Source organism: Anser anser, assembly GCF_964211835.1.
Source record: "Anser anser genome assembly, chromosome: 7".
Lineage (NCBI taxonomy): Eukaryota > Metazoa > Chordata > Aves > Anseriformes > Anatidae > Anser > Anser anser.
The window spans coordinates 16,982,999-16,998,880 of record NC_139727.1 but is presented as its reverse complement, the minus strand read 5'-3'; the positions used below and the strand labels follow the sequence as shown (position 1 = coordinate 16,998,880).

General features: G+C 50.8%; 1 protein-coding gene across 6 annotated transcripts in view; it reads left to right on the top strand.

The window, feature by feature from the left end:
* The window catches only part of SGPL1 (sphingosine-1-phosphate lyase 1), a 55,392-nt gene that overhangs the window by 14,188 nt on the left and 25,322 nt on the right, over positions 1 to 15,882 (top strand). The window contains exon 1 of one of the 6 annotated variants that reach the window (XM_083844408.1): positions 2,979 to 3,114. The exons of 1 other annotated variant lie outside the window; for it this stretch is intronic. Coding sequence is in view for 2 of the 5 variants with exons in the window: in XM_083844405.1 (XP_083700531.1) it covers positions 11,957 to 11,962 (6 nt within the window). In the remaining 3 variants the exon portion in view is untranslated. Of the gene's footprint in view, positions 1 to 2,978; positions 3,115 to 3,359; positions 3,485 to 11,344; positions 11,491 to 11,941; positions 11,963 to 13,012; positions 13,324 to 15,882 lie in introns of those variants that run through there. 4 more of the 6 variants (XM_083844409.1, XM_083844406.1, XM_083844405.1 and 1 more) reach the window with 4 other exon arrangements.

Here is a 15,882-nt window from a genome sequence, read left to right as displayed (position 1 = left end):
CTCACGTACCCCCCAGGAGAAACATAACCTCCCATTTCCATCTGGGTACAACCTCCCAGTGCAAATCCTCTCTTAAGGAGTTAAATCAGTGTGCTCACAGATACCTGCCCGCTTGCCACAGCAGCTGGAGGTCTGCTTGAAACTTAGAGCCGAGAGGGCTGTGCCAAATGTTGGGCCAAAATAAGTAGGAAAACAATCAACTCGTGAAGCACTGAGCCTTTATGGTCTCCTTGAAGTGAGCGATTGCTTTACACCAGGTGAAATTCAACGCCCAAAAATATTGACTGGTGTATTTTAAATGAAATGTTGTTTTGCTCTCACTCTGAGTTCCCTTGAAAATTATCTGCTGGCAGTGTTACGGACAGGAATAGGACACCAAGCCCCTTGCCCCAGTCTCCAGCACTCGTGCTCCAGGTCGTCCTCACCCCTCTGGCCAGCCATGGGGGGCTTGCCACCGGGGAGCCTGCCTGCAGGTCCCAGTGCTGCAGGTCCCGGCGCAGCAGCTCCGCGACCTGTTGGCAGCAGAAGGGGGCACAGGCGGTCAGGACAACCGGGTCATCGCGCCCCGGGCTGCACGGGGGACAAGTGGCAGGGCAGAGGGGCACGCAGGCACCTCGTCTGCCAAGGTGTGACATCGGGGTGGACTTTGGCAGGGGTGGGCATCGTGCCCGGAGGCAGGATGAAACCAGGTGATGGATATGGCAGCATCAAAGCCCATTTGTTGCAAGCCTCATCCCACCCAGGGTGCTGGCACGGCTCTGGACATACCAGGCTCTCCAGGAGCACCTCCCCAAGAAGCAGGGGATATTTTCTGGTGCAGATTTTCACCAGAAATGTGTACGGGAAGTAGTGAGACTTAAACTCTCCTAACCTGAGGACTCAGAGGAGAGCCAGAGTGCTGCTGGGGAAGTCCTGCTGTGCCTCAGGGGTTTGCCAGGACAGATCCTGCCTAGCTGGGGAATTTCCAGCTCTGCTTCCAGTATCCCATCACCCAGGGGCAGACGGGAGGGTGAAGGAAAACTCCCCAGGTAGTGGCCCACAGAGGCTTTGAATCCCATTCCGGGACACTCATCCTTTCCGCCAGGGACCAGAGGTTTGTGAGAGCAGGTCTGGCTGCAGGTCGAGGAGTGGGAGGTGGCTGTGTCAAACCAGTTCCTGGTTTGGCTCAGGTCCCTGCATTTTCCTTGCTGGGAGCCAGAGATGGCGAGTTCATGCAGGATGAGGGGATGTGTGGGCAGGTTTGGGGTGGGGAAGCTGGAAGCGTAGGAGCAGGATCGTTCCTGCTGCACCTTTCACCCCGAGCGAGGCACTCTTATAAGCTTCCCTTTTCCCCCAGGGGAGTCCCAACCACCCCAAAGCCCAGGACTTGTAAAAGTGATGGAGCAGCCTCAGACTGAATGCGTTCATCTGCAAAAATGGAAAAACTGAGGATGTGTGAGGAGTTCCCAGGTAACTGGTGGCACTGAAAAATCCCCCAAAGCCCCAAGCAGAGACGTTTTTTACCACCCACCTTTGCATGCTGTCCCATGGGAGCACACCAAACTGCAGCCAGCCAGGGTATTGCCTTGTTGGGGGGGTCCCCGATGGGTGTCCACTGTCCTGCCCCCCCCAGGGTGGTGGTTAGGAGGTGGACCTCCATCCAGGAACGGGACGAGAGAGGGCTTGGTGCTGAGCCTGCAGGGAGAGGGGAAAAGCCATCAGGGGAAGGGGTTGGCATCAATCCCAGTGCTTCCCTTTATTCCTGGAACATCTCTGCTTCTGCATCTCCATCCAGCTTGGACAAAGCGCGGTCTGGAGGAGTTAAGCTGCCACCTCTGTATTTTTTATTTATTTTTTAATGAGAAGTGAGATAAAGGATGTCTTTCACCAGGTGTTCAGCTGGGAACATTGCAACGCATCGGGTGGGATCTGGGAGGGAAACAGAGGAATAGGATGGACATCACCCTTGATGCACTGAGGATTCGCTGTGCCAAACCTCCCTCTAGAAAAATCAGTGCAGATGCCATTCCCTTCCCATATCGCACCCTCACCACCCCAGCAAAGCTCCCCACTCCTCTGTCCTGCGCACCCCTACCTTGGACGTGGATTTTCCTGGTAAAGGTGGAAAGGAAAAGGAGCGGTGGCTGAGCCCACCAGGGTGACAGCTTCTCCTCCAGGGGGTCTGGTGTCCCCGTGGTGCACCACCGAGCTCACATGGTGATGCCTGCTGCCTCCTCTTTATGGGCTGTGGCGGCATCACCGCGGGAGCAAGCGGCGGCTGATGCGGGACGGATGCCAAGAGGCAAGTCACCGCTGAGCCCGGCGGAGGTGCTGAGGGGCAGAAAATGGAAATGCAGGGGAAAACCCTGGGAAACAAGACTCGTGCTTGCAGGTTTCCATGCGGCTGGCCGTGGCCAAACACGTCCCCTCAGTATCTGCTCTCACTTGAGTGGGTCTCTGGAAACCGGGGACCCCGGTGGTTATTGCAGCGCTTAGCCTTGCTGCCTGTGGGGCAGATGTTGCCTGTAGCTCCCCCATCCCCTCCTAGACTCCTGCAGAGCAGCACCAGGGGTGAAAATAGGGATGGTGCTGCAGCTCCACCTGGTCAGGATGTCCTGGAGAATGGGGCCACCGCTAGCTCTCACCATGGTGCTGACAAAACCCAGGGGGTACCACACTTTGGTGCTCGCGTTTATGGATTTCAAGGTTGGGGGAAACGTCTGTTTGTTTGATTTGATTGGGTACTCCACAAGCACTTTTCCAGTTCTTGTAAACGCAGGCAGACTCTTGTCCTGCTAAAAGACGATTTACCACAAAGGGGGGCCTTTGCAATAACTCCTGGGGCCAGGTGTCCCTGGAGTAAAGCTGAGGGCACTACTGGGCCTTAACAGCCCCGAGCAACCTCACCTGGGGCCTCCACCACCCCCATGGCCCCTGGAGAATATTTAAGTCCAGTCTCCAGCTGGGCTGGGTTTCTCAGTCTGTGAAGTAGCTTTGTATGTGTCCCTTTCTGCCCCATCTCTGCTGCTGCTGGATGGGAACAGACTTGGTCTCTGACCTTTGGGGCAGTGGGTCCCTCAGGAAGCTGTGGTTGTTCCCAAAGCATCCATCTTCTCCTTGCTGCAGGTCTCTGAGGTAGGTGGGACGTACCCTGGGGCTTTCTGTGGGAGATGGCTTTGTGCTGGGCAGCCTGGGGTTTGTCCCTGCCCCTGGGGTTCCCCATACAAATGCAATCAGCTCCAAGGAGCAGAACTCTGCAGGTCTGGTATTTCTGTAGGACAAATGGCTTGGGAGAAGCTGCAATTCCTGCAAATGCAGCTTGTTCTGCGAGCAAGTCTCTGAGTGGTGCCAGTGTTGCCTGTTTAAAAAGCAAACAGTAATCAGACAGGTGAAAATACTTGGGCAGCAACAGTAAAAGCTGGGCTTGGAGAGGTTTGGAGCTATTTTTCTATGGCTCTGGCCTTGAAGCAGCCCTTTTTGAGATGGTTCACCTAAGCTGAGTCTGGTAAGTGGGGTTCTCCCTTCCCAGCCTATTTTTAGGCAATTGTTTTGCAGGGAAAACCCAGAATGTGCTATCTGGGTGAGGAAAGCAGTCAGTGCCAGTGATGCCTCTCCTAAGAGGCACAGAAGAGCGAGTTTCTCCTTGCTGAGAGGCTCCCAAAATCCCCCCATTTGCAAATCCATGCCTTATTGTGTTAGGGTTGCTAGGCTGCATTGCTCAGGGCAGCAGCAACGCCTGCCTCCCTCTCTTTTTTTCCCCTTGTTCCTTCACCCCCCCACCCAAAAGGGGCTGTGGAATAATGTCAGGGCTCATTTTGCATTGCCCACCACAGCTCCACGTCGGGGGGCTCAATGGATGGGGTCGGGGGGACAGCCTGGGCACGCAGAGCTGGTAGGAGCTGAGGTCCCCTGAGCCCAGGCTGCGTCTCTGTATTTCGGGTCTGATAAGCAGAATTAAAGGCTTTGCTGCCTAAAGCACAATGGTGTTTTGTGGAAAGGCAGGGAATAAGGCTGGGGTCGCCCGGCCCATCTCCCCTGCTTCAGCAGTGCTGCTTGGGATGAGCCCCTTTGCAAAGACCCTCTGCTGGAGGGGATTTCTGGTTCCTATGGTGAATTTATCCCCGTGCCTTACTGCTCTGACTGCTATAAACACTTTCTGCATGCCTCGTCTTGCTGCAGTTTTACCTTATTATTTCTAGCCCTGGCCACAGCCGACATGGAAAGTTGTTCTCTCTTTTTTAAGAGAAGAATTTGAAGATATCTTGGCTGCAACCCTGTTTCCTTCTCTCTAACCTTCGAGACCCACATTTGTTTCTGTCATTCCCCTATAAAACTTTGGGAAGCAGGTGAGCCATGGGACCTGGTTCCCCATTGAGGTATTTGCTCTTCCTTCATCCCCCTGGGAGCTGCAGGTGAATTTTGGAGGAGCCTACCCTGCTCCCTTTGCCCAAGCAAACACTCTTGCTGTTGTTTTAATCCCCCTCTGCTCTGCTTTTGGACTTTGGCACTGCTGTGAGCTTCCTTGGGCTAGTGTGAAGCACATGGTGAAGAGAAATATCCAGGAAACTTTTCCTTTTTTTTAAAGATGATAATGCTTTGTGTGAGCCCTTGAGATGTGACTAGATTTGTTAAAAAACCAACAGTGCAAATGCCTTCCCCCACCATGTCTTCCGTCTGCATGGTTCATTAGTTTGTAATCTCAATGATTGCCAGGGAAACCTTTCTAATCTTGTCAATCGGCAACGCGACTGCTTTTAATTTAGTTTGTAAGTAGTTTTTAAAGTCAGGCTATGCCTATGCTATTGATTTGGCTTTTTGATTTAGCAAGTGGCTGTTTAACAAGATCTCTGCCACGCTGCTTTAATGCCTTTCTGCGAGGGTCAAAGAATGCACCAGGATGGGAGAAGCATTACCCAGACGTTGTTTGCAAATGCTGTGTGTTAAATCAGCTTTCCTAAAGGGCCATTTTGTGTTACTTGCCTTCGGTGAAACTGAGGTGCTTGAATTGCTTTGGAAAATGGTCTGCACTGCTGTGCGTGGGTGGAGGCTGTAGGTAGGCAACATATCCTTAGCTGACATGTTATTCTGTTGGGGATTTTTTTTTTTTTGGGGAGATGCAAAAAAACCTACGTGTTTTAGAAGATCTTTAGACCACTGTGCACCTTTCCAGCTTTGGGAGCTGGAAGTCACTTCTTAATCCAGCTAACGCTGGGGGAGCGGATTGCTTTTCAGTAAGAGTTAGTTCTCTACGAGTGCTTTTCTGCTGATGCTGGGAGCAATTTCACAGCCTCATGTCCCAAGACCTGGTGATGAGATGCTGATAGAGGTAGGAGTAGCCAGAGGATGTGATAAGCCTCCTGTTGGTGCACGTTCAAGTCCTAGCTGGCCATTAATTTTTCAGTGTGTGTGCGGTATCATCAGCAATGTCTTTGCACGCTGGGATGTAATTAGCAGATTACCCTTTGTATTGGGTATCCACTTACTTGGCTGAGCGTCCTGATGTTGAAGTGAAATGTTTTATTTACCAGTGCAACCTGAGCCAGCAGGATACAAGAGCACACTCTGCTAACACCAGAGTGGCCAGAGCAGCCAATGCTGGGATTGTTTTTCATATAATCCTCTAGGTTGGAAAAGACCTTCAGGAGCATCAAGGCCAACCATCAACCTGACTTGCCGAGTCTCATCACTGAATTACATCCCTTAGTGCCACAGGTGCTCATAATCCCTGCTGCCACCGAACGCATCTCTGTCTTGTGTAGCAGTAGATGATGATGAAGAAAGTCCTGGGTGGTCCCAAGGATGGGGAACAAAGCCATGTGTGACTTTGTTCCAGTTTATTTTTTGCTCTAGGGGGTCTTGCTCTTCAATTAATACTTGATCTGATGTTGCTCAGGCACAAGGAAATCACGGAGACTTTCCTGGCACATGCATCTTGTTCTCACCAAGCTGCTGCTGTGCTCTGGGGTTGGACATGGCTCATTCATCGGAGTTGTTCTGATCCTTGAAAAGCCTCGAGTGCAGCTGGGAAACCTCCTGTTTCTCTCCCTTCGGAGGCGATGTACAAGTCATGAGGCATCGGGCCAGCTCGTGCTGCATTTTATTTACATTTTTACAATTAAACAAGCGGTTGATAAGATTGACAAGGAAGATATGGCTATGGAGCTTGTCAGACAGAAACCTCTAAACACTTTGGGTGATTTACAGAACAGGAGGATAGGAAGACTGTTCTCCAGTGCAAGATTGATAACGTGCTCACTGACTTAAGTCACTTCTTAAAAGCAATTTATCATTCATTTAAATGTGGGATTATAATGCATGATGACTCGTCAGCCGAATGGTGGAGGGTTTTCCTCTCTGATTTCTTTTCCCGTGCTGAACTTTCGCAAGAGCAATCAATCATATTAAAGAAAGTGTTTATAGTTTTTTCTCTGTGATCACCTGTAGTTTAGGGGGGAACAGTATCCAGAGTCCTTAATTATTTAATCTAAATTGCCTTCTTCCTCTGCATGTGAGGTCTGGGTGTTGTGCTGGGGAAAGGGGCCAAAACAATTTCTGGGCTGTATATTGGGGCTGGGAGCTCGTGTGCTTCCTTTTTGGGAAGGCTAACGCTGGAGAGTCAGCTCCCTCTATGGTCAGAAGAGGGAGAGACAGCTTCCTTTTGCAGGTCTTCCAGTCCGTATCATGGAAGGGCTGTTTTTTTTGTCTGCTGTGTGCAAATGAAGTCTTGCATCTTCCTAAAACCGTGGTGTAAATCCCACTCGAGGTGATAAATCTATCAAGTGCATGAGCTGGAAATTGAATCATAACCCTGGGCTAATGCACCTCAGCGTGTGATGAGGTGCAAAAGCATTTGCAAATGAATAAAATTGGGACTTGAATGGGAACACTGTTCTGTGGTATAAGACGATAGACCTTGAAATCCTTCTGTGTTGCACTGGAAATCTGGCAAAAATGAAATGCTCAGTGTTAGGTGCTCCTGCCTGGAGGCTGCTGGGGGTAGGGTGAGGCGGAGGAACTGCTGTGTGTGGTTTTTCAGCTGTGCGTGGTTTTTGAGGGTGGTTTTTCAGCCAGGAGCCGGTCAGGATTTGTGCTGGTTATGGTGGTGTGGCTTATTAGGCTTCAGGAACCCCTTAAAGGGTGGCAAGTCTGGTTTATTTTTCAGGTTTATTTTGCAGCTTCCAAGAAGCATCGCTTGTTAGCATCACCTCAAAGTATTTATTTTCTAGTTTGACAATATGCAGCTTGGACAGCTGGCCAAAGCCAGGACGTGGTAATTCATGGCATTGCTCCAACCAGGGCTGGATCCTGGTGCTCAGGCTGGTGAAACACCATCACTCACATAGCTTCTGCGAGTGCTAACGCCTAAAGCCAGCAGAAAGCATGAGGCTCTCTTCTGATGCACCTTGGCATGTTATCCGGTGCTGTGTAATTAAGATCTTTTCTGCATCACAGCCCGCATGTGTCCCTGTAGCAGCGTGAGCCAGCTTGCCACCAGGATGCAGCGCTGATACTGCTGCTGATGGCAGAACAAAGATGTTGGTGCTTTGTTCCCCATTGCTGCCTTAAATGGGTGACAGGAACAAGGCGGATGTGTAAACGACCAAAAAATCCCCTGCTCTGGGTGGGGACTTGTTCAGCTTCCTGCACCCAGAGCATCCTCAGCAGAGGGCAGCACAGTGGTGGCACTAGGACAAGTCCGGAGCGCTGCAGCGAGGTGTCACCTCCTGAGAGGCTCTCAGACACCTCTGTGGATGCGAACTGGGGCAGGATCCTTCCAGCAGGACCACCCCCTTGAAATGGAAACCTAAAGCATTATGGCTATAGGCAGCGCCAAAAACCCCATGGGGGAGCGCTGGGGTAAATGCTTGCAAGGAACACCCAGGCTGGCTGGGAAATGTTGGTCGCTGCAATCTGCAGCTCAGCAGCAGGAAAAAGATTCATTTGGGGAACTACATGTAGGGCTATAAAACTGGACAGGAAAAGGGGGAGGAAAATCGCTTTTTTTTTTTTTTTTTTTCTCCTACAGAGCTGCTGCTTTTTGGGTGGCTTGCCTTTTCCTGATCTTGAGCTGTAATCACAAAGTGCAGTCATTTCCTAAATTTTCTAGGGTAAAAATGTTGAAAATATATCCCACGGCTTTCTTTAACTCCTGTGGAGTTCATATAAAGCCAGAGTTTTGTGTTTCTCATTGCGTACACAAAAGGCATAATGTAAATGTTTATTTCCAAGGGCTCGCGTTTCAGCACTTTGAGTTGCTTCTGTGTCCCGAGCAACTAGAAAACAAGAAAAGGAATGCGATTCCTCTTAATTCCACCAATTTTGGAGCAATTTTCTATAAGATGAGAACCTATGCTGTCTGCCAAATAGGAATATTTTATGGCATTTTGAGGAACTGAGCCCATATGTGCACAATATAAAGTTGCATAAATTAAGATTACAGGAAAGGAGTTTTGCTAGTGTAGAGTATAGCTACCATTCTTGATCCATTTACTTATAAATCAAAAAAATCAACTGAAAAATTCTAGGTTAAACCAGATATAATGGTTTCTATGTAAATCCTTGCTTATGCTTTCATTGCAAGGGCCCTTCCTGTTGATTTCTTGCCCTCTGCTCGTGCACAATCATGCTAACAAAATGTGCCAAATGATGGCAGAAGTGAGATTGGGGCTGCATTAACACCATGGTTGCTCTGATGGAAATGTGGGCCTTGTACAGACTAAAACAGGGAACGCAGTTTGCTGCTTCTACTCTCTGTTTCTAAATAGTTAGGTTCTTTCCTTAAAATGATCAAATTAACTGTGTTGTGTTTTTATGAGGTGACCTGCTTAGCTGATGAACTGCTCACAGTCAGTATCTGCCCTGTGCTAGTTATTGATGGCTCTGTGAGCGACCAGTGTGGCATTTCCTCTGTTCTGTGATTAGGCAGGGGAAGCCAGTAGGGTGGCATCCCCTCCTCGGTGTTTCACATCCTCCAGACAAGCAGGTGAACCCTGCCTGGTGGGCTGCTTCACCTCAACTCTGCCCTCAGCTAAAACAACGTGAGCGGGCAGTGCACGTGACTTTAATGTTATCGGTGCTGCTTTCCTACTTCAGAAGCATGTTTCTGCTCAATAACCAAACGAGACAGCCCCCCACCCCTGTTGTGGAATTGAAACCCTCGTGTGAACGTGCTGAGGACCCTTTCCGGCAGGGCTGGGTCCCTGGGCTGTGCCGGCTGCTGGGGCTGAGGATGTGGTCGCGTGCTCGGGATTCCTGCCCTGGTGGCACAAAGGGTTTGGCCTGCGGAGGAACCCTTGGAGGTCCAGATCTGCTGACTTGACAGCGGCTCAGTGCTGCGAGCGACTTCCCAGCATCGCATACTGCGGTCTCCAGTCAATCAGCAGGGAATGTATGGGGAGGAAATGAGGCTGGGGTGAGACGCAGCGTGTATGTCGTGGTCTGTTCTAGCAAGCCAATGTGTTTCTCATTTCCATCTTCTGCAGGCCATGGCTGGCTGGAGCAGAGGCTGTAATTCCTGCCTGCTGGCGAGCAATGCTGCTCGCTAAGAGCACAGGTTTACTGTGCCTTGTGCCTGAGAACAGTAGTTGGAGCTTTGCTGATTTAGCTATTGATTTTTGTTTCTTAATGCAGTGGTGATGTGCTTAGGCAGGCAGCATGAACCTGCTTGTAAATGGTGAATGTCCTGCTGGGTTGATCTGGGAAATGTTTGCCCCCTTTTTTAAATTTTCAGCCCTTTTTTTTCCAAGCCAGCCTTTAAAGGAGAGTGTGAAACCTCTGCTTGAGCAAGGGTGATGCTGGCAGGAGTGCTGGGTGCTCCTGGGGAGGCAGCTCCCTTCTCTGCGCATGGAAAACCTCCATGGAGTGAGTTTTCCAGTGTCAAGGCGAGGTCCTTAAGCTTGGACTGAAGGCTGTGAGGAAGTTGTTGTCCTTTGTAATGTGCTTTGGAGAAAGTGGCTCTGGCTTTTGAGGCTTGTGAGTTATCTGGCAATGATTGTGCTCCTGACTCCCCAAATGGCATCCACAGGGTTTACACTTAAGTGGCTTCTTACAGCAGTAGCAAGACCTGGCACTGAGAGACCTTATTGTATAGGAACATACATTATGTTGTCACATAAGAGCATCAGGGACATGGAGGGGGAAACAAACTCATCGGATAACTGAGTCCAGGCTCCTCTCTGTGCCAGCAACTCCAACCTTTCATAACATCTAAAACTTCACCTACAAATCAGGGCTTTTTGTCCCTGCTTTTCTCGCAGGAAGGCTGCTGCGGAGCCTCGGCTCTCCAGCGGCAGCAAGCCCTTTCCCAGCTCTCAGCCAACCTCTGTCCGTTTGTTCCCATGCCACCATTGTCCCCTTCCTGAAAGGGCTCCTCTCCCCCCTGCTGTCCCTTCCTCCCCACCCCTGGGTTTATAGCAAGATATCACACTCCTTTCTACCTGTGTTTAGCTAAACTGAACAAACCAAGCTCTCTGCTTCCTGGCATTGTGTGGAAACGTGTGAAGCCGAACAAGATTTGTGATGATGCATCCTTAAGAGGCTTTTGAGGTTTTAAGAAACAAGATTTCTTCCTGCACCCTAAATGCTATTTAGACCTTTTTTAAATAATATTTTTTCCAAATATCAACACTTTGTGAAAGTTTGAGGGCCTCAGTGCTCTTTGATTCAGCAAGTACAGCATGTCTGGAGTTGCCTTAGACTTTCTTGCCAAGTGCACACGATGAAGACCTACTTTGTGAATCTGATAGTGGTTTAATAACAGATCTGTTTGTTCCCTCCTGCTAAAAAGAACATCTGATAGCTACAAATACTTCTAAAAACAATCCCATGAGGGCAGTTTTCTTGAGATAAAAGTGCTGTCTGTCTGATGTAAGATGCCATCATCTGTGAAGAGACAGCTTGGATGGCACAGTGACAGCTGATGAAATGGTTTAATACAGCAGAGTTAAATATTTGCACTAGCCAGGAATGCCCGGAGCTGATGCCCGTGCACTGTTTTCAAAACCCTGCAGAAACAAAGGCACAGGAGGTCAAATGCAAACATTATAAAAGCCATGTAGGAACCTGTGCAAGCCGCTGGATGTATCCCTTTTGCAGCAGGGCTGTGTTGTCTTGTTGACTAACGAGATTTTGAGTTCATTTTAAGAAACCTGAGTGCCTTGAGTTAGGAAACGTGACCCGAGAGGCCAATGTATAGCGCGTAGGTCTGGAGGGCATCGGATAACCGCAGGCTTTGGCCCAGCTCTGAGGAAGCAAGGCGTGCCGTGCAGAAACGCTCAGTGTGAGGGGCTGAGGCTCCTCCGGGGGGCATTACTGGGAGATACGGCCCTTCCTCCTCGTCGCCCGGCACTTACGGTGCTCCCCACGGCCGCCCTGCGGAGCGGCCCGGGCCCTGCTCCCCGGCGCGGCCCGCAGCGGGCGCTGTGGTGCGGGAGGCCCGGGCCGGGGCGGAGCCGAGCGGGGCCGGGCCCCGGAGCGGCGGCGGCCGAGGAGGAGGCGGTGGCGGCGGCGATGGTGAGCGGCGGGGAGCCGGGGCCGGGCGGGCGGCGCTGCCGCCGGGGCACCGGGGGCTGAGGGGAGGCCGGGCGGCCGCTGCCCCCGGCAGGGAGCGCCCCTCGGCGGGCCGGCCGCGGGGCCTCGCAGCGGGCTCCCCGGGGGAGAGCAGCCGGGTGTCGGGGCTGGAAGGCCGCTGTGGGTTCGGGGTTTGGGTCCTCGGAGCAGGCGGGGGCTTGGGGAAAGCTGGTTCAGGGGGTGGCGTGCTGGGGGTTGGAGCTTTCTCTGAAATACGGTGTTTCTCCCGAGTTGTGGCGCGAGGCTGTGATCCTGCCCGTGCCCCCAGCACAAGGGATTGCTTGGCACTGGGAACTTTCTTATCTCAGTGAGGAAAAATCTCGTTTTTCCTCATTCACTGTGTGCTTCTGGCCTCCTAAGCACAGGGTTCCTGGCTTCTCCTCTACCTGAGGATCTGCTGACCCCGCTGATGGAGGTGACACCTCGGTCCTCGCCTCCCATTCTCCGGCCTGTTTCTGCTCCTTGGTGATGTTACATTGAACCTCATCATCCCATTTATTTACCAGCAGTTTGGCTATGGTTGTGATCAAAACCTTGCTGCGACCCTTGTTGGCAAAAGGTTTTTGGTAGGGCCGAAAATTTCTGTGGATATGGGTTTGTGGATGTCGCTTGCCTCTGGTGCCAACCACACCATTCTGGCAAAAAAACTAACAAACAAACAAACAAAAACCAAAAAGCAGTTTCAAAGTGCTCGCCCGCTGCAGAGCCTGCCCCACGGCGAGGGTTGTTTCGGAAGGCCTGACCTGCTTGTGCTCCGTTTTTTTCCGCTGTGTGTTTTTGACCTGTTCTCATTCCCTGCTTCCAGGAGGCTGACAAAATTCCCTTCCACGTGTGAGTCGGCCTCAGTGTCGGAAATCTCCGTGTAGTGGCTAAATGGCGATGGCCTTTACTGGTTAGCACAGGCTTTGAAGCATGTGTTAGTGCTGTGTGTAGACCACGAGATGAATCTGAGGTCTGGCTCCTCGGCGGTGTAGCAGCAGGCGGGGTGGCTGCGATACTCTTAGCAGCAAAGATTTACATTTCCTAGAAATTCGCGGGCTGCCATCTCTTGGAAGCCTTTGTGTGCCGAGAGCTTCCCTGTGCTTTGCCCACCCTCACTCATGGGGCACCCATTGTGCCATGAACCAGGAAGGGTATGTGAGGAGCAAGGGTTTTGCATAGTGCTTTGCTGGGATCGGTAAGGATCCAGTGCTGTGGTGAAGGGAAGGACCCTTCGTGCATGACAGCGGTGCTTGGTTTGTGCTGATAGCGGTGGTTTTGCTTGCATAACCCCGCCGGGGAGCTGTGCCAGGCTCGGTGCTGCCTTTGTTCTCTGCTGCCCGTTCCCAGAACAATTGCTGTGCCATCGGCTGCTTTCAAACAGCCCCGCCACGACTTTATCTTCCAGCGCTTCGCGTACCTCTGCGTGGCACCGAGCTACTCGCCGAATGTTTCACATAAATACCCGTTTTGTTCCCCAGAAGGCAGGCAGAAAGGACTGCGTGATCAGCATCTGAGAGGGTGCCAAGCAGAGGAATGAACAAATGTGCCCAGATGAGCCCCAGCCCAGGGAGTACTGAGCCCTTCTTTCGTCCTCGTTGTTGTGGAGGCTGGGAGGATGTTTCCTCGCAGAAACTGCACCTCCGCGGAGCCAGCGACCCCCAGGGAGAGCTGTAATGGGTTTATATTGAGTGAACCCAGTCCCATCTGAGACCTGTGCTATCTGGAGCATGCCTCGAGACGTGCAGGCTTTGCTTTTGTAAATCCATTTGTCGTAGAGAGCAGAGTGGACAAGAGGTGACATCTTGTGTGTGTTTTGGGTTAAATGCTGTTGCTCCACAGCGGAAGGCTGTTTCTCAAGCACTGCTTAGTTTCTTCTTGGCTTTGTAGGGGAGCAACTGGTAGGCTTTTCACAATAACTGCTCTTTGTGTTGTTTTTTTCTCTTTTCCCTCGCCCCCATGTGAAATCTGAATTGCACCTCATTTGGAAAGTCCCTTGAGCTCTTGTAAAACTACACTTTTTTTTTGAGCCTCAAATCAGCATTTTTCCATCTTGTTTTGAGAGTTTTATGTTTCCTCTCTGCAGTAGAGCCCAGGGGTGCTGCCGGTCTTACTCGGAGTTGCTGCCTTGTTTGTTTTTGTGCTGAAGCTATAATTAGCCAGTCTCTAGCCACTCCCCGTGAACTCAGGGCTGGTGGGGTAGTATATGTACATTCCTTTTGCATACACAGTGCATGCGGGGGGAGACAACCAACTAGAGGGAAAAAAAATGCTTTCAGTATGGCAGCAGTGGAAAACATGACCCAGAAGAAGCTGCTGGTACCAGATAGCTGCAGTAAGATATGCATGACCTGAATGTGCTTTTTTTTTCCAGAGTTCAGCCCTTGTGGCTCCAGGTTCACGATTCTTGATTTCTGAGAGATTCTGTCTGCTGTCACCACGTGTTCCCATGTCTTCTGTGGGGGGCAACATGCTAAAAAAACTCAGGCTGTGATGAGGAGCTGGCTAACAAACGCCGTGTGCCTGGTGCTTACGTAAAGGTGTTTGTCACCCTTGCCGGGGCTGGGGGTGGCAGGGAGGGACACAGGAGCACGTTTGTTACTCAAGCGCGAACCAAACCGCTGCGCGTGCAGTGACTCGCACCCTGAGACAGGGATGGCGTTGCTCAACCACCCCTTTTCGTGCAGGAACCTGGCTGCAGGCTGCGAGGCTGGTGTTCGCCGTGGCCCAGCCGGTTCTGCAGTCGTGCTGGTCCGACGTGCCCTTTGCGGCCGGGTTTACACCGGCAGCAAGGTGCTAGCTCAGGCACAGCTAATTGAAGTCTTCCTCCTCCTTAGGTGCGTGATAAATAAGCAAATTGGCTGTCCTTCTGCAGCATATTTTTGGTTGGGACCTCAGCAAGCCGTCTTTGTGGCAGCAACACGTGTGTTCTGCCCGCTGCCCTCACCGGGCTTCGCCAGGCAGCGCAGTGGCTGTGAGTGGTCTTCGTGCCCCTTAATTTACTACGTGCTGAGTCGCATGGCACGCCGCCTCGCTCATCACCTTCGTCCCAGCGAGGGAAGACAAATGGCAAACCCAAATGTTAGGCTTCGGGCACGGGAAGTTGGTGGCAGGATTCCTGGGCTGGGAACGTGGCAGGAGCGCGCGAGGAGCCTGTGCTGGTCTTCCTCGTCCGCAGGAGGCACCGCTGACATCCAGCCACGGCTCTCCTTGCTCAGCATTTGGCACTGAGGCCAGAAGGTGGCTGGAGGTGCCAGGCGCCTGCTCAGGCGCGTTATTTAGGCAGGGTAACAAATGCTGTGCTGTTCATACTGTTACTGGCTGATTTGCAGCTAACTGAAGTGTGCGGACTCCAAAAGCTGAGGATGTGGTTTGGTCTTAGCAGTTCCTTCTCTCACAGTCAGCCTAAGATTCATGCTATTACTTAAAATAAACTTGCCTTTAAAAGCTCCTTTATTCTCTCTCCCACTTTAAATACTGTCCTGGGGGAAGGAAGATTCTGCTGATAAGACTTTTTTCCCACTCTTCCCACAGGTAAACTTTACAGTGCTTCCACTTTACAGTGTCAGAAAGGGGAGGCACTTGTAACAGAAGTGTGAGGCTCTCCAGTATATTGCCTTTCTGTCTCTTTTTTTTATTTGTTAAGGCTTATTTAAGTCCTTTAACTTTTAGCCAAGGAAATGCTGTTCTGGCAAAACTACAAAATCTGCTCGTATTAGCTTTGGCAATTTTTCCCTTCTTTCTTTTCTGTCATCTGGGACAGAAGAGCATTACTGCAGTTAATTTGTCCTCTTTTGTAGTCGCGTAAGTGCTATATCCCTGGAACAGCTCAGCTGGCTAATGGCTTTTAGAAGTAAAGTCCTAAGGATATATTCCTAATCTGTAGAGCTAAAAATTCAACATGTAAACTGCTTGGGTCGTTGAGTGCATTAATACCAGGACAAATGAATACTGCAAGTCCTAATGATAGCAATTAGTATTTTATCTAATACCTGGGTCTGTCGTAATGCTCTGAGAATTAGAAATAAATCCTCCAGTGGAAGTTTTCCCCTTTATTTTTCAGTGTGCTCATAAGTAAGGCTTTTAAACTTCTAGAATAATCCTGCCTGGTGAAGCTTTTGTGGGGGGAAGGGTCTTTTAAGGAAATAAAACCAACTTGTCTGCTCTCCAGTAATGGGAAAGGAAACCATTTTGTTTTGATATCTTCACAAATAAGTAGATTATTATCTTACGTGAAATCCTGCCCTGTGTATCGACTTAAAATCAGGCCAGCTCAGTGTCTTTAGCCCAGCTGGGGAAGTGGTCATGGCAGGGGCGAAGGGATGTTCTAATCCCACAGAGCTGAAACTGCATCTC